General features: G+C 33.8%; 1 protein-coding gene across 4 annotated transcripts; it reads right to left on the bottom strand.

The window, feature by feature from the left end:
- Positions 1–1,135: 1,135 nt before the first annotated feature.
- On the bottom strand, positions 1,136–17,589 carry LOC108339711 (lysine-specific histone demethylase 1 homolog 2). 4 transcript variants are annotated; one of them, XM_052877939.1, is made up of 3 exons: positions 17,504–17,589; positions 15,630–17,266; positions 1,136–2,393 (listed from the first exon to the last, which is right to left on the bottom strand). In XM_052877939.1, the coding sequence occupies exons 2-3, from the start codon at positions 17,161–17,163 to the stop codon at positions 1,693–1,695; spliced, it is 2,235 nt and encodes a 744-aa protein (XP_052733899.1). In that variant the 5' UTR covers positions 17,164–17,266; positions 17,504–17,589; the 3' UTR covers positions 1,136–1,692. The 4 variants fall into 4 exon arrangements, with proteins under 4 accessions (XP_052733899.1, XP_017432395.1, XP_052733900.1 ...); XM_017576906.2 differs by having other exon boundaries at positions 15,630–17,390; positions 17,504–17,588; XM_052877940.1 differs by having other exon boundaries at positions 15,630–17,261; positions 17,504–17,588.
- Between the last annotated feature and the right edge of the window lie 9,050 nt (positions 17,590–26,639).

The following is a 26,639-nucleotide window of genomic DNA, read 5'->3' as shown; positions in this document are numbered from 1 at the left end:
ATTACTTCATTTTGTTCAAATGAATTCAAAAATAGGAGTGGTAATCAAATAATGGGTTGAATGAGTTGTTGTTAAGCTGTAGCTAATGAATTTAGCTTGTGTTGGTATTTGTGATGCGGAAGGGAGGGGAGGGTCGTCGGTGGCTGAGGAGGCGGTGGGAACATCCATGGTGGGGGAATGGAGTTGGGTTGGTGGAACGGGAGAGAATCTGGAAAGATTGATGTCAAAAAAAATGTGTGACACTCCACCGTCAGCCAGCTCAGCATTTTTTTAACGCTGTTAGTTTTGGAAGACGAAAAATTATGATTTCCTTTGATCAAAATGTAGCTCAATTTGAAAAAAGAACTAAAAACAAATTTGCTTGATAGTTTAGATACTAAAAATATATTTAACCCATATTACTAAATCCGAAAGGGGTATATAATAATTGACTTCAGTTTCAAATTTGTGATTATACATAGCTTGTCAATAGTAACTTTGTTTGTTTATATAGTATATGCAAAACTTCTCTGGCTGGCTGGGAATGAATACAGAATCTTAATGATAAAATTGTAAATGTAGATTATGTTTACTTATATCTATATATACTACAAATATAACTTCTCAACAACCTTTTAAAAATATAAAACAATATAAATTCATTTTTTCTGTAAATTAGAACCAACCACCCGACTTCTAATTATTTTTATTTAGAAAAATTGATTAATGCATTTTATTATTTTTTTCCTTCTCTTTAATTAATTTATAAATAATTTTATTTAAACAACGGCACAGTTACTTTTTTTTTAATCCATACATTTAAAAAGAGTGGACTTTTAATCCTCAACTAAACAAAAAATTCATCACTTTTATAGATTTTAAAGACCAATATATAAAAATAAAAATAAAAAACTAAATAGAAGGCTAAACTTATAAGAAACAAAATATGTTTTAACCATATTGTTTGACCTGGACAAATATCTTCTAAAAATAACTTGAGTTTTAGTTAAATATAACCACTTATTTTGAAAGCCACATTTCTCATCCTAAAACTCCGTTTCAACAATACAAACGTGAAAACAAAAGTTCTAAAACTCATCCCCTGGTTTTCTTCTGCACAGCATATTCTTCCAGCTAGTATTATAGATCGGAGGTATGAAGCAATTCTACTAAAAGCAAACCTTTCATGGATGTGTGGACCAATCAAGGAATTGAGAAACAATTATCATATTATACAAGTACAAATTAGGCACACAGGCCCTCCAGAAAAAAATAAAAAAAAATAAAATAACAACTGTGATGTCCTTTGTGGGGTGGGGTATATGTAAGTACAACTTCTACATGAACACAAATTTGAATAGATGATACACTCGGGGGAACAGTACCCCTCTGTTTACAAATTCTTCACCCCTCTCTTGGACTGTCATACTTCTCTGTCATCAAATTTCATCTAATTTTCCTGTGATTACATAACTGATCTATGACTGAAGACTTATATTCTAAAATTGAATAATCTCACTAGTCAAGTCTTCAAAAATCCTCTCTATTTCTAGCAGCAAATCAATGATCTACGAAAGTCTATTATATACAGACTTTGCACCCCAGAAGCAGAAAAGAAAAGTCATGATAATTCAAAAACAATTCTTTTGTAAGGGTGTTTCTATTATAGCACAAGGTTTCATTTAAAGACAAGAAGCAGAAACCCTCTGGTGTTTAACAAGTAATTAAGCGGTTCCTCCCACGGCCTTTTCGAGAATATGCAATGTTAGCTACTAATGTGTTACCTGCTGAAAACAAGGCACTTGGTCCCATGAGCTTCAAGCCAAGGCTTTTGACCAAAAATGATAGTCTGCTTTCATCCCCTCCCTCAACTAGTTGTAGTTGCTGGGCTTGCTCACGGGATAATACAGTGTACAGCTGTAATGGCCACTTAATCGAATTCTGATAGTTGTATAACAGCTCCTCATGACTTTCTTCGGTGTCACCAAAAGTGACCTGCAGAAGACCCATTGAGGGTAGGCTTTCTGATGAAGAATAAAAAATGAAAGCAAATTTCCCACATTCAAAATCAGGCCTCTTAAATAATTCAACCAGAATATCATGGTTTGGTCCAATATTCTTAGGCCCATATTTCTTAGTACTGTTTTGCAGACGTGATGATCTGTATATGCGTGAAGCTTCCCTCAAGCCACTCAAGAAAGCACCATGCATAGTTGCTGGATACTGCCTGCTTGTGGCCTCACCAGCAAAGAACAGTCTGTTTCCCACGTTTTCGGCTAGAATATCATAATCATCACCAGATGAATGCACACTAACATGAGAGTAGGAACCGTAAGAAAGGGGATCGCTTCCCCATCTTGTACAAATTGACTGAATTGGATAAGGCACAATAATACCTTTAGGATGAAATATCCCTGCAGAACAAGTAAAATTTCAAAGAAGGCAGATGAGGTAGAAATTGGAAATATCCGTAGTATTCCACTAGCAAGTGTCACTCGAATGAGAATAATACATACATAATGTATACAAAGAGAATTCGGTTCATTTGGTGACATATTCTTTTTCCAATTTTATCTTTAATAGGTATCATTTACCAATTTTACCCTTAAAATGATCTTTTTTAAATTCAATCTTTTTTTCAAAAAATTTAACCATTTTTAATAAAATATTATTTACAAAATAAATAAAAACTATCTACAATAAAATTATAATTTTATATTTACTTTTATAATTATAATTTTATTATATTAAAAAAAGTGAATACATATGTGCGTAGAACATGCGTTTTTACTAATAAGAAAGAGAATAGATATAAAAACTATCTAATTTCAAGAACAAGGACTTTAATATTACATATGCAGCATTTGACAGAAGAATAGAACATAAAGAAACAAAATGGAATGGAATGAGACATTATTGTTCAATTTAATGTGTTCAGTGTCAAGATATTTTAGAAAGTTTTAGATTTTATTCCTATTGGTTTTAATTTAGTATATTTCTTGTATCTTGATTTTATTATTAACATAACAATCCCACAATCTTAGGGATTTATTTCCTAGAATAATAAGAGAGAAATTATTGTTGCAACCTTTATTGTTGTGTAAACCTAATCGCAAACTTCATTGACACATGTTATGCATCTAATCAAGCCTTCGTTGCTGCATAATTTCATACCTCCATTGTTGTATGTCTCCATGGACAAGCCAAAGAGAAATGCTATTCCCACTCTGACCAAGCAACTTTACTTGCTCAAATAACAACAAAGGTGAACCGGCTATGTCTAGTTCACTTATCAATTTATTTCTCTGCCTTAATTGCACATAATTGTAATGGCTGAAATGAAAAGTAAATGAGTATGGTGTAATTATTGCAACAAGTTACAACGCCCTAGGGACAAATGTTGGAAGTTCATGGAAAACCCTAGAGCAAAGATTAGGGTACAAAGGTGGTCCTCCAAAGAGAGGGGCCAAGCAGCTCATGAAAATCAAGGAGGATCTATCCAACTCAACCATTAGGAAATGGAAAGAGTAAGGTCCTTCCAGAATAATGTGGAAAAATGTGTTCATTTACATATTACTGGACAAGAAATCGGGGAGGGTGATTGGACATGCTAGAGAATGGAATCGGGACAAGAAATCGGACATGCTAGAGAATGGAATGGTCATAGAAGATCTGAATCTGCCCATCAAGAGTAAATTTTGATGTTTGAATCCTCCATTACCAACAAAGAAAAAATTCAATTGTTTCATTGTCGTCTAGGACATCCTTCATTTTGTGTAATAAAGGTATTATTTCCTGTTCAAAAATTGAAATATGTGGAGTCTACACGGCGAGGTGTGTGAGCTGGCAAAGCACAAATGTATACCTTTTTCTATGAGTAATAAAATAAGCAATTCTCCCTTATACTTGTTCATAGAGATGTGCGGAGTACCTCTAATATTTCAAGGACTAAACGGTTTATTACTTTACTGATGATTGACGATTGTACAAGGATATCATTGCTTTTTATCCTTAAACACAAATCTAAAGTTGGCTCTATTATTATGCAGTTTGTGTCATTGATTAAAAATCAATTTGGTGCTACTATCAAGAAACTTAGGTTTGATAATGCTAAAGATTATTTCAATCATACCTTGAATATATTTTTTTTGAAACAAAAGGGATAATCCATGAATTCTCATGTATATACACAGCCCAACAAAATGGATTTGTTAAGCGAAAAAATAGGCACTTACCATACAAACAAAAGCACCCATTTTTTTAGAAATAATGTTCCAAAAAACTTTTGCGAGAAGCCATACTTATTGCCACTTATTTAATAAACGTATTACCTTCCACCATTTTGTCACTAAAAAGACCCATGAAAGATCTCCACTCATTTTATTCACATATAACTTATACACTTAACCTTCCACCAAAAATATCTGGGTGTCTCATTTGTATAGGTTTGCTAACAACAAAAGGAAAAACTAGACTCAAGGACTATTAAATGTGTTTTCTTAGGGTCCTCTGTCGCATAGAAAGGGTACATGTGCTTTCATTCTCCTTTCAACAAAACAGTGTCAAACAAGCAAGTTAGCTATTTTAACTATCTCATCCTAATGAGGAGAGTTAAGACAGGAAGATGATGAGCCTTATATATATAGTCCCAAATCTATCTTTTGCACCCAATAATGAAATTCAAAAGAGTAATATCATTGAATTTGAAGCTGAGAGGAAAAGAGTAGAGGTGAATCAAAATCCTAAATCTACATGTCAAAATTCTGAATCTGCAAAACCAGTTATTAGATCACATGATGATACAATATTAGCAAAGAATCTGGTGCACACTCAAAGAGGAAAAGCTATAGTAAGATCTACTGGAACTCAAGAGTTCAACCCTATATTATTACATAAAGTAAATGTGTCTGATCCTATAAATTCTAATTCTACTAACTGTGATGAACTTCTTTTTGTAGAACCAATAGGATAGGTAGAGTAGAACTTAGATCTCCCAATTGCTCTAAGAAAAGTAACCAGAGGCTACTCTAAACCACCTTATCCTTTGAAAAATTCTCACATATCAATAGAACCTTCGCCACAAGCCTAAATACTACAACCATACCTTCTTCTGTATTTGAGGCATTAATTGACAAAACATGGAAACACGCCATGGATTTGGAAATGGAGACATTGGAGAAGAACAATAACTGAAAAATAGTCAACATACCACCTAGAATAAAAACCTGTTGGGTGCAAATGGGAGAATTGAGAGGTATAAGGCTAAATTAGTGGCCAAAGGGTTCACACAAACTTGTGGAATGGATTACTTGGACATCATTGCACTAGTTTCAAAAATGAACACGGCCAAAGTAATTTAGTCTTTGGCTGTGAAAGTAGTGAAAAACTAAGTATAAGATTAATTCTCTTGTGTAGTAGAACATACAACATAGAATAATGTATTTATAATGAAGAATCATACAATAAAATATGGACTAAACCAAGAAACATATAATATTTTAAATAACACAAGATATTATAACTCAATATCAAATGATATCTTAACAATATTTAACACTCTCTCTCAAGTTGGTGCATATAAATCATATGTAACAAGTTTGTTACACATAATTAATTTTAGGTCCTCGTAAAGACTTAATGAAGATATATGCTAATTTATCACTTGAGTTAACAAACTCAATTCTGCCCACCATGGTACGCTACATAAATAAATATATTTGGAGTTCTTCAAGTAGGACTATCAGCTTCTCTCTTCCCACTAGGAGAAACTGCATTGCGAGACTTGCCACTTCCACATGAGTTGTTGAGTTGCAATTTTCAACACTAATCCAACAAAAACACGACTTTCAGACAACACGAGATTGGAGAAGGAGAAGAAGATCATTGTGTCATACGACCTTATGTTTTGAAACAAAATTTTGAGTACCATGGGGAACACATTTGATAGCACTTACAAAGAGCTTGGTAAACCTAGGGAACACATCATGAACAAAATACACGTCCAGAGACATGAAAAGAGACGTGAAATAAATATAACAGTGGCCAACGATAAGCAAAATGGGGCTCAACAAACAATGACTGAGCGGGATTTACTCACTCTAATACCAAATTGAGAGTGCAAATGGAAAAACTACCTAAGAGATAGATCATCTCTTAACTAATTCACATAATTATAAGGATCCTTTTATCAAAGATACTCAAAAAAGATATAAGCAACTTACACATAGGTGATAGATAGGAAATACAAAATAGATATGTTAACCCATTCTAAAAAGCTAATATACTAAAATTTGTTAAGAAATTCTAACAAATAAGTAATACAAAACTAACAAGTAACCAATTCTAATAAGCTAACTTATTCAAAAAGAGTTTATCACAAGAACAGAGAGAGAAGGGGTCGGGCAAGTGGATTCCAGACATGCTAGATAGTGAGTGGGAAAATAGAGCAACAAATGCAGAGCAATAAGAAGGTGAAAATATATTAACAAAGAAGATTCTCACAAACTACTATGTGCTGGCCATAAAACAAAGGCGATTGCTGGAAAATGTAGGTGAGGACAATTAAAGGAGAAGGTGAAAATATATTAACAAAGAAGATTCTCACAAACTACTATGTGCTGGCCATAAAACAAAGGCGATTGCTGGAAAATGTAGGTGAGGACAATTAAAGGAGATAGAGGGTGTGCAAAAGGCCATCTACTCAGTATTCGGGAAACGACAAAAGGAGTGTCTAAGCTATTCCTCTAAAGAAAACACCTATGTTACGTTCAAACCCCTAAAATTTGGTTCTACAATGTAAACACTTATAATTTGAGCATTTTCCTGTTGATTGCTCTATCAAGATCAATCTATTCACAACAAGCAGCAATCTTGTCTACTACAGCGGCCAATGACCATGACAACATAACCCTACACTATAATCTGCAAAAAGCAGCATCAAGCTGCTAAAGCATGCTATTTTCAATCAAAGTAACACTAGTGCAACGAAGGGTTATTGCCTCGGTTGTTTTGGGTTTATGACCATGATTACAGAACCGAGGTATATTCAAACGAGGTAAAAAGTCCGGACTTTTGACCTCGGTTCAAAAACCGAAGTAAAAACCTAATGATTATTGTCTCAGTTCTGGTTTGAACCGAGACCATAAACCCTTAAAAATAATTAATTTAAGGGTCTATGACCTCAATTGGGGTCTAGAACTTTTTTTTAAAAAGATTATTCGTTTATGCAAACATTCTATAGCATATATACAAGAACACAAACCCAGAAACAAACCTGTAATCTGATTCAATTGGGGTCTAGAACTTTTTTTTAAAAAGATTATTCGTTTATGCAAACATTCCATAGCATATATACAAGAACACAAACCCATAAACAAACCTGTAATCTGAAGTTTAAAAAATATTTGCATTGCAAATCATAAAAAGACTCTAACTTACACTCCGAATAACCGTTTTCTATTTTTACAAAAAAAACAATGTTTTTTCTCAAACTTTACAAAACGAAAACATCAAAAACTTAAAATGAAACTAACCTTGAAGGTTGAAGGTGGCTTCTGTGCTGAAATAAACCAAATAAACATACAAAGAGCACATGTGCACAAAATTAATTGGTAAAAATGAAAGACAACGATAGAGAAACAATTAATCAACGAAAAACGAAAGAAAAAAATGAAAGAAATTGAAGATGATGGTCTGGAAGGCGTGGAGAGAGCAGCAGTGGCGTAAAGGAGTTTACAAATGTGCAAGAGACTCGTTTGCGAAATTTAACCCTAAAAACATGTTATTACCTCGGTTATTTTTTTAACCAAGGCAATAAGGGTCTATGGCCTCAATTCTATAAAGAACTGCTGCCTAAACCCTCTCAAAAAAATTGAAAAAATATTCAGTTATTTTATGCCTCGGTTCTCTAAATAACCAAGGCATATTCCTTTGCGCGAATTGTTGGTTTTTAGAGAATCAAAACAGATGAATATTGGCTGGCTGAAGTATTTCATCTTATTAAATGCAACTTAATTTAAATACATTTAGAAATAACTAACTAAAATATCACATCTCGTGATTCTAGCAACCACTACTAATGACTTGGCTGAAAAATAGGAAATAACTAACCCACTAATAGCCATTGACTAATTTAAAAAAATAAATCTGAAATCTTCCTAAATTCATGCAACTAACAAGGCAGTTCTCAACACTCCTCCTTGCCTTGAGGCTGCAAACTCCTAGCTTATTCCTTAGAAATTCGAACCTGTTGAGTGAAAAAGATTTGGTAAATATGTCAGCATCTTGGTCTTCCGAGCAACAGTAAACTAAACATGCCTTGCCACTTTCTTGAACTTCTCTTAAGTGAAACAACTTCACATTAAAATGTTTGGTCTTCCCATGAAATACAGGATTATGTGAGATTGAAATTGATGCTTGATTATCAACAAAAACTTCTGTGCATTTATCTTGCTTCATACCCAAATTTGTTAAAGTATTCCTCAACCAAATAACTTGATTCACAGCTGAAATGGACTCAACTTCTGCTGTTAACTGAGCTACAACCTCTGGCTTCTTGGAGCACCAAGAGAAAACACCTGAACCCATACTAAAACAGTACCCTGAAGTACTCTTCATATCATCCAAGCTATCAGCCCAATCACTGTCAGAGAAACCAAATAATTTAAAGTTTTGTACCTTATAGTACTTAACTCCATAATTGACAGTTCCTTTGATGTATCTTACAACTCTCTTTGCTGCCTTCAAGTGCAGTTCACTAGCACAATGCATAAATCTTGACAGTAAGCTAACTGGAAATAAGATGTAAGATACATTAGACACCCAATCAAACTTCTAAAATAAGCTTCATCAACTTCTTATTTTAGAAGTTTGATTGGGTGTCTAATGTATCTTACATCCACAAGGCCTGACATCTTATTCCCAGTTAGCTTGCTGTCAAGATTTATGCATTGTGCTAGTGAACTGCACTTGAAGGCAGCCAAGAGAGTTGTAAGATACATCAAAAGAACTGTCAATTATGGAGTTAAGTACTACAAGGTACAAAACTTTAAATTATTCGGTTTCTCTGACAGTGATTGGGCTGGTAGCTTGGATGATATGAAGAGTACTTCAGGGTACTGTTTTAGTATGGGTTCAGGTGTTTTCTCTTGTGCTCCAAGAAGCAAGAGGTTGTAGCTCAGCAACAACAGAAACTGAGTTCATTTCAGCTGTAGCAGCTGTAAATCAAGTTATTTGGTTGAAGAATATTTTAACAGATTTGGGTATGAAGCAAGATAAATGCACAGAAGATTTTGTTGATAATCAAGCAGCAATTTCAATCTCACATAATCTTGTATTTCATGAGAAGACCAAGCATTTTAATGTGAAGTTGTTTCACTTAAGAGAAGTTCAGGAAAGTGGCAAGGCATGTTTAGTTTACTACTGCTCGGAAGACCAAGCTGCTGACATATTTACCAAATCTTTTTCACTAAACAAGTTCGAATTCCTAAGGAATAAGCTAGGAGTTTGCAGCCTCCAAGGCAAGGAGGAGTGTTGAGGACTACCTTGTTAGTTGGATGAAATTAGGAAGATTTTAGATTTATTTTTTTAAATTAGTCAATAGCTGTTAGTGGGTCAGTTATTTCCTATTTTTCAGCCAAGTCTTTAGTAGTGGTTGCTAGAATCACAAGATGTGATATTTTAGTTAGTTATTTCTAAATGTATTTAAATTAAGTTGCATTTAATAAGATGAAATATTTCAGCCAGCCAATATTCATCTATTTTTATTCTCTAAAATCCAACAGTTTTGGGCATCGTTCTTTTTGAACCGAGGCATATACCTTTGTGCGATAATTACAAAAATGTCACCGCGTCAGTGTTAGGCAACCGAAGCATATACCATTGCACGATAATTACAAAAATGCACTTGAGAATTAAACTGTAAAATAATTCTAGAGGGCTTGATTGATCCCTCTCATAATCTTTTATTTATAAAAATAAATTGATATAAGAGTACATGATAATTAGGGTAACCCTAGACACAATATAATCATGATAATTAGAGTAACCCTAACCCTAGACACACTATAATCATGATAAATAGGGTAACCCTAGACACAATATAATCATGATAAATAGGATAAATATCCTAACACTCCCCCTCAAGCTGGAACGTACAAATTGTATGTACCAAGCTTGGAACAAATAAACTCAATCCGAGGACCCTTAATGACTTGGTCAATACATCTGCGAGTTGATCGTTTGACCCAATAAACTCAGTACATATTTCTTTAGTCAACAACTTTTCACGAACAAAATGACAATCAATTTCTATATGTTTAGTCGTCTCGTGAAACACTGAATTTGATGCAATGTGGAGAGCAACTTGATTGTCGCAATACATCTTCATAGTATGCATGTCATAGAATTTAAGCTCTTCAAGGAATTGTTTCACCCATATAAGTTTACATGTTAGTTACGCCATTGCCCTATACTCGGCTTCAGCGGTTGATCGAGCTACTACATTTTCTTTCTTACTTTTCCATGAAATAATGTTTCCTCCCATAAAAACACAATATCCTGTAATAGACTGTCTATCAATAGATGAACCTGCCCAATCTGCATCACAATATCCAGAGACATGAATGCTTCCTTTATCTTCATATAACAATCCTTGCCCGGGAGCCTTCTTTACATACCTAGAATGCGAATGAGAGCATTCCAATGGTCAACACATGGAGCCTGCATGAACTGACTAACCACTCCAACTGCAAAGGATAGATCTGGCCTTGTAATAATGAGATAAATCAGTTTTTCAACCAGCCTCCTATACCTCTCTAGATCGAAGAATAATTCACCTTCTTTTGTCCTTAATTTCTGGTTTAGGTCCATGGGACTGTCTACCGGTCTACAATCAATCATGCCTGTTTCTTGTAATATATCAAGAGCATACTTCCTTTGGGAGATTACAACTCCATCTTTTGATTGCGCTACTTCAATGCCTAAGAAGTATTTGAGACTTCCAAGATCCTTGGTTTGAAAATGTCTACACAAGTACTCTTTTAGTTGAGATATTCCAACAGCATCATTTCCTGTAAAGACAATATAATCAACATATACTATTAAGTAAACACATTTCCCAAGAGAAGAATGACAGTAAAAAACCGAATGGTCTGCTTCACTGTGTTTTAGCCCAAATTTTTGAACAATGAAGCTAAACTTTCCAAACCAAGCACGTGGGGATTGCTTGATGCCATATAGAGATCGATGCAATTTGCATACCATACCAGACTCCCTCTAAGCAACAAAACCAGGAGGTTGCTCCATATAAACTTATTCCTCAAGATCACCATGTAGGAAGGCATTCTTAATATCCAATTGATGAAGTGGCCAGTGACGAATGGCTACCATGGCAAAGAAGAGGCGAATAGTAGTCATCTTGGCTACAAGAGAGAAAGTGTCACAATAATCGAGACCATAAACCTGAGTGTAACCTTTTGCAACAAGTCGAGCTTTGAGCCGATCAATTTCACCATCAGGACCGACTTTAACTGCATACACCCATCGGCAACTGCCTTTTTGTCCAGGGGAAGGGGCACCAGCTCCCAAGTATTACTGTAGTCAAGAGCCTGCATCTCTGCAATCATAGCTTGTCACCATCTAGGATGATCAAGTGCTTCTTTCACATTCTTGGGTATAACAACAGAGGACACTGAGGATAAAAGAGAAAAATAGGAGGACGATAATCGATGATAGCTAAGAAAATTATAAATGGGATGAGGGTTTCGAGTGGAACGAGTACCTTTTCTGAGGACAATAGGTCATGCTGAATCATTTTCACCAGGAGGCGTGGGAGGAGGTGATGAGGGAGAAGAATCTGAAGTAGGAGATTCACCATTGTCTTGGGGAGGTAGACTATCCATTGGGGCCCTATTTGGGATGATCTCAGTATGTGAAGAAACGGGTGTAGGAGGATTGTGATCAAAACTTGGAATGATAGAGACAGTGGAGCTATTTGACTCAGCCATTGGAATAGGAAGGACCTGCTCCCGATATCCTTTTTGAAGTCGAGAATAGCCTAAGAAGACACATTTGAGAGCGCGAGCGGAGAGTTTGTCTAGACCTTGTCATGAACAAAACATACACAACCAAACACTCGGGGAGATGTATGAAAGAGAGGATCATTAGGAAACAGAATGGAGAAAGGAACTTTATTATCAAGAGAGGAAGAGGGCATCCAATTAATAAGATAACATGCAATTAAGATGGCATCCCCCAGTGATGGACAGGAATATGGGCACCAAGCAAAAAGGTACGGGCAGTTTCAAAAGTGTCTATTTTTTCGTTCTGCTATACCATTTTGCTACGGTGTATGAGAACAAGTAGACTGATGTAAGATACCAAGGGAACTCAAGATGGCAGAAAAGGAGGATGAGAAATACTCTTTTGCATTATCACTTCTTAATATTTTAATTACTTGACCAAATTGATTCTTGATTTCACTAAAAAATGATATAAAGATAGCTAACAATTCAGAACAATTTTTCATAAGATAAACCCAAGTACATCTTGAATATTCATCAATAAAGGTAACAAAATATCTAAAACCAAAGGAGGAGATATGACTAGGTCCCCATATATCAAAATGGATGATGGAAAAACTAGAATTACATATTGATTAAGACCTTTTAGGAAAGGAAGAATTAACATGTTTTCCTAATTGACATGACTCGCCTTCTAAGGTTTGGAGACCACTAAGTTCACGACACATCTTTTTTAATTTGGACAAATGAGGATGACCAAGTCGATCATGTAGCACTTTAGGATTAGGAGGAGCAACACAGGACACCCTTGGACAAGATCCAAAATGGTATAATCCGCCAGCTTCATATCCTTCTCCAATCTATCTCCCCGAACCACACTCCTGTATAACAAAAGATTTATGATCAAAGGTTATTGAACAATTTAACATTTTGGTCAACTGGCTTAGGGAAATTAAATTAAAAGGACAATTAGGGACAAAAAGGACAGAGTTGAGATTGAGGAAGGGAGACAAAGAAACATGATCGACTCCTTTGGAAGAACTTTTAGATCCATTTGCAAGGGTTATGAAATGAGGTTTTTCTCGAAAGGAAATAGATGAGAACAAAGAGGTATTACAAGAAATGTGATCAAAAGCACCTGAGTCAATTACCCATGAATTTTGACCTTCCATAGATTGAGAAACGCAGGTTGTTGATGTACTGGGAGATTGAGATGGATGTGCCAAGCTGTTAGACTTTAACCTTAAATACTCTTGATATTCATCCTCAGAAAACATAGAAGTGGAAGTTTCAGTCTTCAAAATATTGGCGGTTTTGGAAGGAAAATCATGTAAGGAGTAGCAATTCTCTTGAGTGTGACCCGTCCTTTTAAAGTATGTTCATTGAGGACGTCCCCGACCTCCTCGTCCTCCTCTTCCTCGTGTGGCAACCATGACAGATGGTTCCACTAATTCATGCGCTTCTTGAGTTTGAGGTACCAGGACACGCCGAAGGCGAGTGGTCAATGTTTCCATGGAGGAGACCTCATGACTAGTTAGAAGTTGATCTCTAAGATGATCAAAATCGGGATGTAGGGCACGAAGGATCAACACCATGTAAAATTTGTCTAGTTTCTTTTTCATATCCTCTAATGGGTCCGCTTCCAAAAACATCCTGAGTTCTTCGACAGCAGATTGGGCTTCAGCCATGAAGGACACCATATCATGGTCTATCATTTTAAGAGATGCAAGCTTCTTCGCAGTGTCATAGAGACGTTGAATATTGTTGGCATAAATGCTTTGGGCTTTCTTCCAAAAGGAGTGACAAGTTTTGAAAGCCCTCAGAGATACAAGAAGTTTGGGTTCCACTGATTGCCATAACAGGGCACAACTGGAAATCTGCTTGTTTCCACTTATTAGCTTTTTCAGTAGGCACATGGCTTCCATCTCGCTCAACGTGGTCATAATGCCCTTGGCCAAGGAACCACATTTCAACGGCAGCAGACCATGATAGATAATTTTTTCCATTTAGCTTCTCGGAAGTAATTGATGGACTTCCGGAGAAGGAAAGAGTACTGCCAGACACCATCTCTGAAGAAGACGAATAGTACCAGCGAGGAACAAGAAAACCCTAAGGGTTTAGACGGACAGAACTGTGACAGCGATGGACGAAGGCCGGCGGCGGCAACCGGTGGCCGAACGGTGGCCAGCGGCGGATAGTGAAGGGCGACGACAAACTGTTGCGCCGAACAAATGCTACGAGACAGAAACCAGAACAGGATCGACCCGCTCTGATACCAACTTGAGAATTAAACTATAAAATAATTCTAGAGGGCTTGATTGATCCCTCTCATAATCTTCTATTTATAAAATAAATTGATACAAGAGTACATGATAATTAGGGTAACCCTAGACACAATATAATCATGATAAATAGGGTAACCCTAGACACAATATAATCATGATAAATAAAATAAATATCCTAACAACTGTCACCGCATCAGTTTTAGGCATCTATTCTTTTTGAACTGAGGCATATATGTTTGGGATAATTACAAAAATGTCACCATACCATTTTTTGCTTCGGTTACAACTAAATCGGTGTCAAATACGCGAGTTAAAATCCTTTTTTTTTACTAGTGTAGGATCCCATGAATATAAAAGTACAACTTACCATAAAGTAAGAGAATATAATTAAATAATGCATGTAATACCCTTACAATTTAAGCAATTTTATTTTGTAGGATTACTAAATCTCAATCTATTTATTTGGTACCATTATATAAAGATAAAAAAAAATATCCAAATTAAAGCCCAAAGGAAAGATTCAATTTTAAATGAATGCAATCCAAAAGAACAATATTTCATGAATTTCCAAAATAACTAAATAACATCTTCAATAGTATTATGATGCAAGGGGATATGCAAGTAAGTTGCAATAAACAAAGACTCAACGGTTGATAGGGACAAATAGGTGAAATCATCAAGGATGTCTTATAGAGGTTGAGGCAGCCAAACAACCAAAACAAAGAAAGTTTCATGGTGCTGAGTGAACAGAAGGTGTTACATGAAGAGAAGATGAATTTGTGGCAAAAATTGCAGTGAATGAGTTTTTTCAATTCCAAATGGCACAAGTCTTGCCAAAGGCAAACAGCAAGTTGCAAAGTAACTGAAGTATATGATATATATCAATTATATATGCATAAAAAAGTGGCATGCAAAATAAAAATAAATTGCATAACAAATTGACATATTAAATCAGTTTAATTTGTCAGATACTAGTTAGAGATAACTGGCAAATGAAGAATGCAGACCACAACCACAAAATTATAGTGGCCGCTATTGCATATCCAAGCAATTCAGTAACGCAATTGTTATTAAGGCTATTTAACAACACTGTTTTTATAATTAAAACAATATTTAATGAACCTATTCTGTCCTATTTTACATAGTTCCATCTTTTAAATAGAACCATGTTATATCACCCTTTTAAGCTTATTTTCAGTTTTACTATATTTTTAAGACAGAACGTATATGTTAAGTTCACCCAATTCAAATATGCCTACAAAACATCACCCTAATTGGATAAATAAATACAATAATAACACAGGCATTCAATTTTTCATTCACATTGATAAAATAGATATGATACCTTTTAAAACACTCAACACACGATGGAGCAAAATGGAAGGATTTGTGGATTCAAAGACTTGTGCCGCTTCCCCAGCTACCAGCGCAACAAGTGCTGGGCCTCCAGAAACCGTGTGGTAACAGTAAAATAGGAAAAACTCCCCACGTTGATGACTATATTCGTTGAGACATCCAAATGTGTCTTGATCTTCCCCCCAAAATACATAAGGAAAAACCATAGCAACTTTGTTCAGCAGCCCAAACCCCATCCTCTCAATTGCTGCCAGTTTCCTTGCAGGTAATTCAGGTTCAAAATTGATGGCCTTCTTTTTCAGAACTCCAAGGGGCACAGTACATAAGGCAATATCTGCTTGAAAGACTTGGTCCCCAGCAATGACCTCAACACCCTCATCTCCATATCTTATAGTATTGACCGTCTTTCCATAGAAAATAGGAACCCCTTCACATAGAGCTTTTATCAACCTCGTATTCCCTCCAGCAAGAAAGCAGTGATCACCACTCATTTCATAAGGATCATCCTGATCCCAATAGGCAGCCGAAAGATTTGAAAGGCACCCAGCATTTGCATATTCCAAATTTGCAAGATGCCAATCAAGCAACTGCCTCTCATCAGTACTTTTGGTCACACTATACAACTGCCTGAGCGTCTCCAAGACTGAACCAAGTGAAGTATCACTTGCGAACCCACCCATAATTTGTCTCAGCTCCATAACCTTGTCAAGCAACCTATTAAATACATATTCAACCCTTGCATCCATTTCTGTATCAACCGGTGCCCCATTTGGCTTATATAAAGGGCAATTATCTCTGACTTTATGAAGTGGTATAGAAAGTTGTCTAGCCAGAACCCCCAAAGGGTTAGCATGAATGCCAGTGATAATACTCCCACCAAGATCAATGGCAGAAAATTTCCCATCACGCCCTACCTTCTGAGTATAAACTCGCCCACCAGGCCGACTTCTACCTTCCAAAACCACAACCTTGTAACCAAACAACAACAGCTGCCTCGCAGCTGCCAACCCTGCCAGGCCAGCACCAATAACAATAGCAGTTCCCTCATTTGACTCAGACAATTGAGAAGTAAATGCTGGTGAAACCCCAAAATTTATGTAGCCATTGTACAAAAGGAAGTCATAAGCAGAATTAATCAAATGCTCATACTCATTACTCACAGTTTCTCTAATCATCCCTTTACTCAACCACAACCTCACATTCCCCCTCCTCCACAAAGCCAATATATGATTCCTTATGACTATGTAATCATTCTGCTCCTTCCCACCCAACTGCCTCACAACCCCAGCCCTAACCTCCTCATCGAGCAAAGCATCAATTGGGAAACCAAGCGACATCGCAATCATAGCCTCAGTCTCAGTCTCCTTCTCCAAATCCTCTTTGGTCCTACTCCTCTTCTTCAAACCGCCCCCCAACTGCTTCTCAAACAACTCATCCATCAGATCCTCATCATAGTTTCTCAAATTCACTTTCCTCCTCAGTGAACGCTTCGAAACCGATCCATTCGAAGACGGGGTTTCCATTATTATAACAGGAGTTCACTAAAAACACAAGAAACCCGAACTCGATAACGTGCCTACCCTTTATTTCAACTGTTTTCACAACTGCATGGCACGGCAACCTACGCTAGATTTGAGCAAAAGGGAACCATTCACCAATACCAATCAACGTTAAACAAAACAATCCTATCAAAATTATTTATTTTCTTCTTTTGCTGGAAGAACATTTATAACAGTTTTACATCATTCTTCTGCACAGCAAAAAGGAAAAGTTCTACATCACAACGTAAGTGTTTGAAACCCCTGAGAAACATAACGAAACCAAGAACATAAAAGGGAAGAAAAAGATAGGAAAGGCACATACAGTGATAAGGCGTAAAAGCTCTCCTATGGAGTCACGACCTGCAACGGTGGGAAGGGAACTGTTGCAAAGGGCACAGAAATGATATAACTGCTTGTTAAAATGGATAAAATATATATCATTTTTGTATTGGGCCTATTGGGCTACTTTACCACAATGCTAAAGACAATTCCTTTTTGTACCCTATGTTTTCTGATTTCACTCCATCAAAGTGCTGGAAAGGTATAAAATGTTCAAGCTTTAGATTTTCAAATTGTAGAATTTGAAAACATGTTATAGATTTAAAATTCTAAATTAAGCGGAATTTTGAATTTTATAATTCAAAATTGTATTATAGATTACATAATTTTTAGATTGCGTAATTTAAAAATATATTTTAGATTATGTAATTTGGAATACATTCTTAGATTATATAAGTTAGAATGTGTTTTTAATTTTTAAATTATATAACCTAGAATGTATTTATTGATTACATAATTCATATTACATTTATGAATTAGGAAATATTCAATGCATTTTTAAGTTATGTAGTTTGAAATCCATTTATGAATTTTATGGTATGACAATCTATCCCAAATTTTACGAATGGATCTTCATATTACATAACTTAAAAACATATATTGGATTATATAATTTTGAATGTATTTTGCATTATGTAGCATTGAATACATTTTGAAATCTATAAATGTATTTCAAATTTTACAATTTCTACTGCATTTCTACATTGTACAATTTTAAATACATTTTTTAGTTCAAGATTGTATAATGTAGAATAGATTTCCAAATTATGCAATTTAAAATGTTTCTAATTCATAGATAATTTAGGTTTTTTTTCTTCACATATATGAACAAGAGTGTTAAAGTAAATAAATCTAGTTAAAGTAAATAAATCTAGTTAAAGTAAATAAATCTAGCGTGCACGGCTTATTACATATTGAGTTAAAAGTGAACTTAATGTAACTTCTTTTTTTCTTAATAAAAAATTTATAACTCGACCTATTATAGATTTGTGGATTGGCTCATTTAATTCTCCCAAAATGTTTCATATTTTCGTTTTCAATAAATTCATTTAATTCACCTTTTTATGGCAAGATAATAAATTAATAACTTATATATTTAGATAAATAAATAAATTATGTATTCAAAGTTTTCAAATAGTGTTATACAACGTTTTAATTTTGAATCTAGCTATTGTAATTGTTAAAGCGAGTAAATCTAGTTCAGGTGACTTATTATTACATGCTAAACTAAAAGTAAGTAAATTTAACTTGATTCTATTTTTTTTAATTGAAAGATTATAATTAGGCCTACCATAGATTTGTAGGTTGAGTCATTTAATTCTTCCAACTTGTTTTATATTTTTATTCAGCAAATTCACTTAATTAACCTCTTTATAACAACATAATAAATTAATAACTTATATATTTAGATGGGTTAAATATATTTTTAGTCCATCAACTATCATGCGATTTTAGATTTCGTCCTTCTTTCAAATTTTTGTACACTTTGATCCTTGACTTTAAGAAACTCTAATTTTTAGTCCTCGAAAACCAACGACGTTAAATTTAATTTGACGTGGTTAACGGTGTACGACGTATGATGTTAACTTACTTGCTCATTATGTACCACGTTTGTGCCACGTTTGATATCAGCGTTTGTGCCACCACCTTCCACCATCATCATTTTCATCTTCGCCACCGCAGGACCTTCGCGCTGCCATGGCGAAGAAAACCTGCAAACTCAAACCACCATCGCGAAGCCAAATCGAAGTCCAGAAACCTTCATCGTGCATCAGTTCATCTTCCTCCACCACCAGAGAGACCTATATCAGAACCCAAGAACACCAAAATCCCCAATTTTTAAAAACCTCCACATCATGCGGCATCTTCCTTCTCATCGCAATCATCAATTTCAATTTCAATTTCACAGTTGAACCTAAACGAAAGAGAATTATTGTCTATGATTCAAGATTGGATGTCAAATTTGGAAGTAAATGTTTCATGATTAAAGAAGAAAGTAAATGTTTCATGCAGTTCAACAGTTTACGATGCTATGATTCAAGATTGGATGAAAAATCTGGAAGTGGGGATTCTAATGTTTTAGGCAGAATTTAGTTTTATTTATGAGAAATTCTTATATTAAAAAGAGAAAATATATTGCTTGAGATCTACCTTTTTTTTTGTTTCTGCATCCTTCCTAGATTATCAACATTGAAAGCCGCCACTCCTCAAAGCCAAGGTTCATGAATCATGTCTTTTTATTTTCTGATATTCTGAATAAAGTTCTCATATTTTCTGATATTCTTAATAAAGTTCTCATCTTTTTAAGTTCTCATCTTTTTAAGTTCTTATATGATATTAGAAAGAAACCTTTTACGAGTTCTGCTTAATTACACGTGCAATTTTTGTGTGTTTGTTACGTGATGAGAAGAGAGTTTTTATATCCGATTGGCTTATCTTGTTGTACCACAGTGATTTTCTGCTGGAGTAGACACAAAAAAGAAGAAATCATTTGTATGCATGTGCTCCTGAATTGACTTTTTGAGAGAAGGATTATTAACAAGAGATATAAAGATGGAGAAGAAAAGGAAGATTGTGCACTATAGGGAGAGGCTGGGTGCAGTGGGGTCCTCGCCGGCGTACCAGGCGTTCACCTCCTCACACTGTTTGCCAAAGAAAAAATGATGTGGCACACCGTTAGCCAACTCAGCCTATTTTTAACGGTATTAGTTTTGGAGGACGAAAAATTATAGTTTCCTTAAAAACAAGGATCAAAGTGTACTAAAGTTTAAAAAAGGGACTAAAACTAAAGTCGCTTAATAATTGAGGTACTAAAAACATATTTAAGCCTATTTAGATAAACAAACAGATTAAGTATTAAAAGTATTCAAATAGTGTTATACAACATTCTAATTTTGAAAAAAAGATATGTACACTACATAATTAAAAATAATAAATATTTATAATAAAAAGAATGATTGGTAGTGCATTATAAATTAGGATAATATACTTTGACACCATTTTTTTGACAACATTTTAACACCATCTACGTGTGATTCTGTGATTGGTCCATGTTGGTGTTTATGAATATTATTATTGATTGTGGAGTAATTTTTGACCAATCACAGAATGACACGTAGATGTTGTTAAAAAATTATTGTCAAAGTATCATTACCATATAAATTAACCTAACTCAAATTCACTTAAAACAATAATAAAACGAATTACCTTCAATTTAACCCATATAATATATATATATATATATATATATATATATATATATATATATATATATATATATATATATATTCGTCCATCATTAAAATAACTGTTAGTTTAATCGTGGTCCATCTATTTTTTAACCACAAATCCAACATAAATTAAAACTATGGATACTCATTAATATAAATTAGTAGAAACATATGCATATTTATTTTATAAAACAATTATTCATCATAATTATAAAAATAAATATAAATAATTTTACTATAAATAGTTTTTATTTATTTTGAAGATAAAATTTTTATTATAGAGGTTAGTTTAGTTTAAAAGATTGTTAAATTTTGAAAATAATCAAATAAAAACATGTTGAATAAAAAAGACGATCATTTAAAAGATTAAATTGGTGAGGTAATTATTTCAGTTTAATAAAATGTCACTTAGATTGTAAAATTGAAAAGAAAAATATACATAAAAAATAATCTTCTTTATATAATGATGACCAATGAAAATACATAAGTTCTTTTTTAAAGATAACAAAAAATTATAAAATTATATTATTATAATTTTAAAAATAAAATTAAATAATTTTGTTGTAGATAATTTAAAAGAATAGTTAAATTTTAGAAAAAACTGGTCAAATCGAAAAAAATAGTTAAATTTAAAAAAGAAAGACATGTAAAGGATAAAATTGGTAAAATAATTATTTTTTATTAAAAAAATACTTAAGGAGAAAAATTGGAAATAAAATGTGTACATCATAATTGTTTTCAGTTTAAAAAAATACTTAAAAAGATAAAATTGGAAATAAAATGTGTACAGTAAAAAATAACAAAAATGATGCCAATAAAGGTTTGGAGGTGAGGTTTTATGAAATTGGAAAAGGCTGGATCTGCGTTTTCAAAATTCGGATTTATGAAATCTAGAACCATCAGTGCGGAATCTATAACTTCAGCAACAACATTAATGTTACACGAATTCGTTGGAATTGTCCAAATCAACAAGAAAATCGTAGCCTTTAAATTCAGGAAGATTTGGGATGATTTTGCATGATTGCCATTTAAAAACAAAAATTAACCTTAGATATTACATAAAACGGGTCATGGGCCATGTCAGATTAACTCGCACAGGTCATGTCATATAAAATGGCCATGTCCGACTAATTTGCCACCTTGTACATTGTGTTATTAATTTTTTAAATGTAGTTAAAAAAATTAAATTATAAAATTAACAAAAATTAAAAGTTGATTAAAAAAATAAATTAAAAAAATTAAAAAAATATAAAGGACTAAATTAGTATTTGAACATATTTTAAATAAAATATATTGTTTAAAAAAGTGATGAAAACAAAAAAAATATTAAAATTGAAATAATCTATATAATTAATAAAATAATTATTTTAATTTAAAATAAATTGTATTTAAAGGTTGAAATGGAAAAATAAATATGGACAATAAAAAGAAGAATGTTCTTCATATATAGGTAAAGATATATAGGTATAGACTAATAAAAATATTGTGTTGTTAACTACTTAAAGTTGTTTACAAAAGCTAACTAAATTCATAGATATCGTCAAAAATTATAATTTGATCGAAAAAATTAGAAGTAAATTGAATAAACTTAAAAAAATAATATAAAGATTAAATTAATATTTAAGCCTATTTTAATTAAAAAATGTTAAGTTTAAAAAAAATATCAAATTGAAAAAAAAATAATTAAATTTGAAACCATACTTAAAGATATAATTGATAAAATAATTATTTTAATTTAAACTAATTTTTCTTTAAAGGATAAATTTGGTAAATAAACGTGATACCAAAAAGAGAATTATCTTTTTATATAGGTATAGATATATATAGCACTCTACATATGTTATACATTCTTTTTTATATTAATTAATACTACTAAAATAAAACATCACATTATTAATATTCAAAAACATATCACTCAACATCTAGAAAAATAAATATAAATTTATCCAACAAATAATCATAACATTATAAGCATAGACAAAAGAGTTTTAAACCATTAATAGAAATTATATTTGGAACAGGTATTGAAGTCTTCCAAAATGTCATGTATAAAATAAACCAAGTTATAAACTAGAATGTTTCATCTTCCTTTTCTTTAATTGGTTCAATTGTTACATCCTCATCTATTCACACTAATTAAGGTAATAATTACAAACAAAGAAAACAAGACGAGACAATAACACAGAGAAAGGATAAATTTAACATCATGTACTTAGTCAATCACACAAATTATTAATAAAAATTATCTTAACACAAACAATGACTCATATAAGACTCAATTAATCAGATACATATTAATATCATACTCTAGCAAGTTATGCATTATGGTGGCCTCTAATGCTCCATATAGTCATTGTCAATGAGTTTCATTCTGCCACACATAAGATTTGTCATATAAACTGTCGTAAGAACCATGAGGTCATTTTTCAGTTGTAGTGACAAGTTACTCTTTGTTAATAACATCCCCAGAGTTACTCATTCTATGTTAAGATAAATGTATTAACATCTTTTGATTTCCAAAGTTTATCCTTTTAAGATTTCACTGAAAGTCATTCCCAAGTAAGAGAGGTGAGTTAGAGCCTACTTAAGTACCAAGTCTTACCTAACAAAAATGCCTTAGGCTACTTACTTTACCACTTTCAAAAGAGGATGACTATTGAATTCAAAATATGGACTTAAACGCAAACAAAGATTAAATTAAAGACACCTAGACACCTACTCGGACTTTATAACAAGGCTTATAATTTAATCTCTTGTAGCCAAGTCACTCCTAAAAATGTAAATTAAAAACAAAGTGAAAATCATAATGTGAGGCTTGTAGCTTTGGCTTCAAGAAACACTCACCATCTACTTCAATTTTAATTTTGAGTTCGAAAAGGTTGGCCAAGAGATGAAAGAACACCAAAGGTTCTTCCAAGACACTTGGTTTGAAAGGCCTTTTACAAATAGGAACTAAGAAAACATATTTACAAGTTCAAAAACAAATGAAAATTAAGACACGTTCTCTTTACTTTTGGTATATGCACTCAAACAACCACTCTGCTATTGATTTGTGGCCTTCATTTTTCACTCAACTAGAAGCTCTCTCTTTCTTCCATCTCCAATTTTCCTTTTTTCACTCAACTAGAAGCTCTCTCTCTCTGAATGTATTTTATATAAGCTTATACACTCGACCTAGTATAAGTTGTAAATGATAGTTGCTTTTAATGTGCTATTCAGAATGCACATTATAGAGTTTTATAAGAACTTCCTTAGTTGAAGAGTAATCATTTAGCTTGGAGAGTTCTTGTATTTGGAAATAAAAACATAACTCTAGGTTTTTATAAGAGAAACGTTTAGGTAAAAGAAGAGATAAATGCATAATTATTTTTATACTGGTCCACTCCAATTGAGTTACATCCAGTTTCCTCCGTAGAGGGTTCCACTATAATCTTCACAAGATTACAACTGAGTATTCTCACCACTTCTTATCTGAGTATTCTCACCACTTCTTATCTGAGTATACGCTCCACTCCTGGTACTAGACTACCATGCCTAGATTTCCCTTGAGTATTCATACCACTCATGGTATTAGACTACCAAACCTAGATTTTCTTGAGTATTCGCACCACTCTTGGTACTAGACTACCGTGCCTAGATATCCCTTGAGTATTCGCACCACTCTTAGTACTAGACTATCGCGCCTAAATTTCCTCAACTCAAAAGAGTTCAGTTGTAAGTGTTTTAATTTTCTCCAGAACTGCAATCAACGATTGCTTACAAGTCGTTCAAACCATTACTCTCGCAAAGAGGATTTGAATACAATACAAAGCAGTATAAAAACTCACATGTGTTTCTCTCTTTTCTTTTTCTCTCTCTTTTACAATCAGTAAGCAATATAACAATGAAGTTTAAGAGTGTTTGTTTTCTTTTATCTTCTTCTCTTTTTCCGCTCATATTTGATCTTTTTCTTGAGCTCTTTCTTTTCTTCTCTTAAGGATAAATATCTCATTATGAGTTTTTCTTATTCTCTAGGCTATCCTCTTAGTTTCTCTTGCGAAAACTCTTCTATTTAAAGGCTCCTTGAATAAATGTCCGCTAGACTTAGCGTTTGTCTTAATTCTTGTTCTTTTTCTTCTTTGTGTACAATAGTCGTTGGATAAGTCAATTTGTCAAAGCAGACATGCTTTTTCAGTACTTTGCTTGAAGTATGTAGTACATTCTTTTAGGCATGACTTCAAGTGAAGAACATTTTATGAATATTCTCTTTGGTCTCTAACATCCACTTTCTGATATTTGATCTGAAGCTCTATGGATGCGTGTAGAATAGCTTCATGCAAAAAGTAGAGAAAATTGTGCGTGTAGCAGATAAGTTTTCTCTTATCACTTTTTTTTTTAACTTTGAGCATTTAATGTCATTTAATGCTTGCTCATAATCAACAAAGTGCTTTTTGATTTCCTTCCGTTAAGGTAGCATTTGACAATTAAATTTTTCTTTTAAAGATATCAAGCGTTGAGTAAAACTTCATCGTTGGGCGAGGTATTACTTTAGCTCATGGTGTCGTTTAGGCAAGTAAACACTTCTTTTGATTTTTGTCTCTTTGATCGAGACCATACCCGAATCAAATTAATATGCAATTAAGTGCAATATATGCTAGGAAGTGAATCCTAGGTCGTCTCTTAAGGAATAACAATTGTTTCAAGCAATAAGTCAAATACGTAGGGGGGAGGGGGTTTGTGGACAGTTTTCAATTTGCAATTAACAACTAAAACACTAATTGAGACACTAATTAAAGACAGGTTGGTCATTAACTCAATTACAATATCCTTGATTAACAATAAATTAAACGTTGCTCTTACCCTATTCCAACACCAACCAACCAACTAAGCGAAGATTAATTGAGTTTTCCTAAAAATGGATTAAGCAATCGAATTACACACATTCAGTCGATTATTATGCACCATACAGATTAATGACTAAGCAAACATTAAACCCCCAATTAGATCACTACGCGTGTCCTAATTGAAGTTGCACAAAAAGATTGGATGTGAGCAAGGTCAATGCAGTAGATTCATAATAACAATTCAGAAACCTTATGGAAACGATGCAATGTTGCTAATAACCAACCCAAACAGATTCAAGTGATCATCAAGAGGGGTTCAACACAACGAAATGAAATTGGAAACATCACAGGAGAGGCAATGCATACAGAACCAGAAAATGAAACTCAACGCACAAAACAAAACTATAACATGAATTCGAAACCGGAAATAGAATTGCAAACTGGAAAATGCGCACAACACTGAAACGAAATTCAAATGATATTGCAAAACGAGATTTGAAACAAAACAAAATTGCAGATTGATAAAGAACACAAGAACAGATTGTAATTAATTGATAAGCAAATGATTCGGAATATCAAAATGGTCGACAAAAGAAAACACAAAATAGAATGAAAAAACCTAACAATTGGGAGCTCTCTTCTTTGGCCAGCTGATAGGTGTGAACTTTGCTTGTATTTGTTGCTTAAATTGTTGTACTTTTGAGTAAGTTTTAGTGTTAATTCTCATGAAAAATATATAAATGTTGATGTAAGTATAGTTTTGAATGTTTAAATGTGTTTTGATGCTTTTGTAGGTTTATATCGAAGTAAAATAAGGACTGGATAATATCAAGGACTTGGAGTGCGTCACTTGCCCTGTCAGAAGGATCAAATAACCAAGCCTGCGCGGACGCTCGTCGCCCAGCGAACGGACGCTCGTCGCCCAGTGAACGGACGCTCGTCGCCCAGCGAACGCACGCTCGTCGCCCAACGAGCGGACGCTCGTCGCCCAACGAGAGAACGCTCGTCGTCCAGCGAGTGGACGCCCGTTGGCCAGCAAGTGGACGCTCGTCGCCCAGCGAGGACG

This window comes from Vigna angularis, chromosome 5 (assembly GCF_016808095.1).
Source record: "Vigna angularis cultivar LongXiaoDou No.4 chromosome 5, ASM1680809v1, whole genome shotgun sequence".
In the NCBI taxonomy this organism is placed as follows: Eukaryota; Viridiplantae; Streptophyta; class Magnoliopsida; order Fabales; family Fabaceae; genus Vigna; species Vigna angularis.
Note: the sequence above shows the minus strand (reverse complement) of the source record. Positions and strands in the feature narration are given on the sequence as shown.

What these genes read in the sequence shown, in the direction of transcription:
- LOC108339711 (XM_052877939.1), bottom strand. Translation starts at nt 17,163, where the DNA reads ATGGAAACCCCGTCTTCGAATGGATCGGTTTCGAAGCGTTCACTGAGG. An exon ending in TGTGTTGAGTGTTTTAAAAG is followed by an intron (nt 2,394 to 15,629) that starts GTATCATATCTA and finishes CTTGTTCTGCAG; the next exon opens with GGATATTTCATCCTAAAGGT.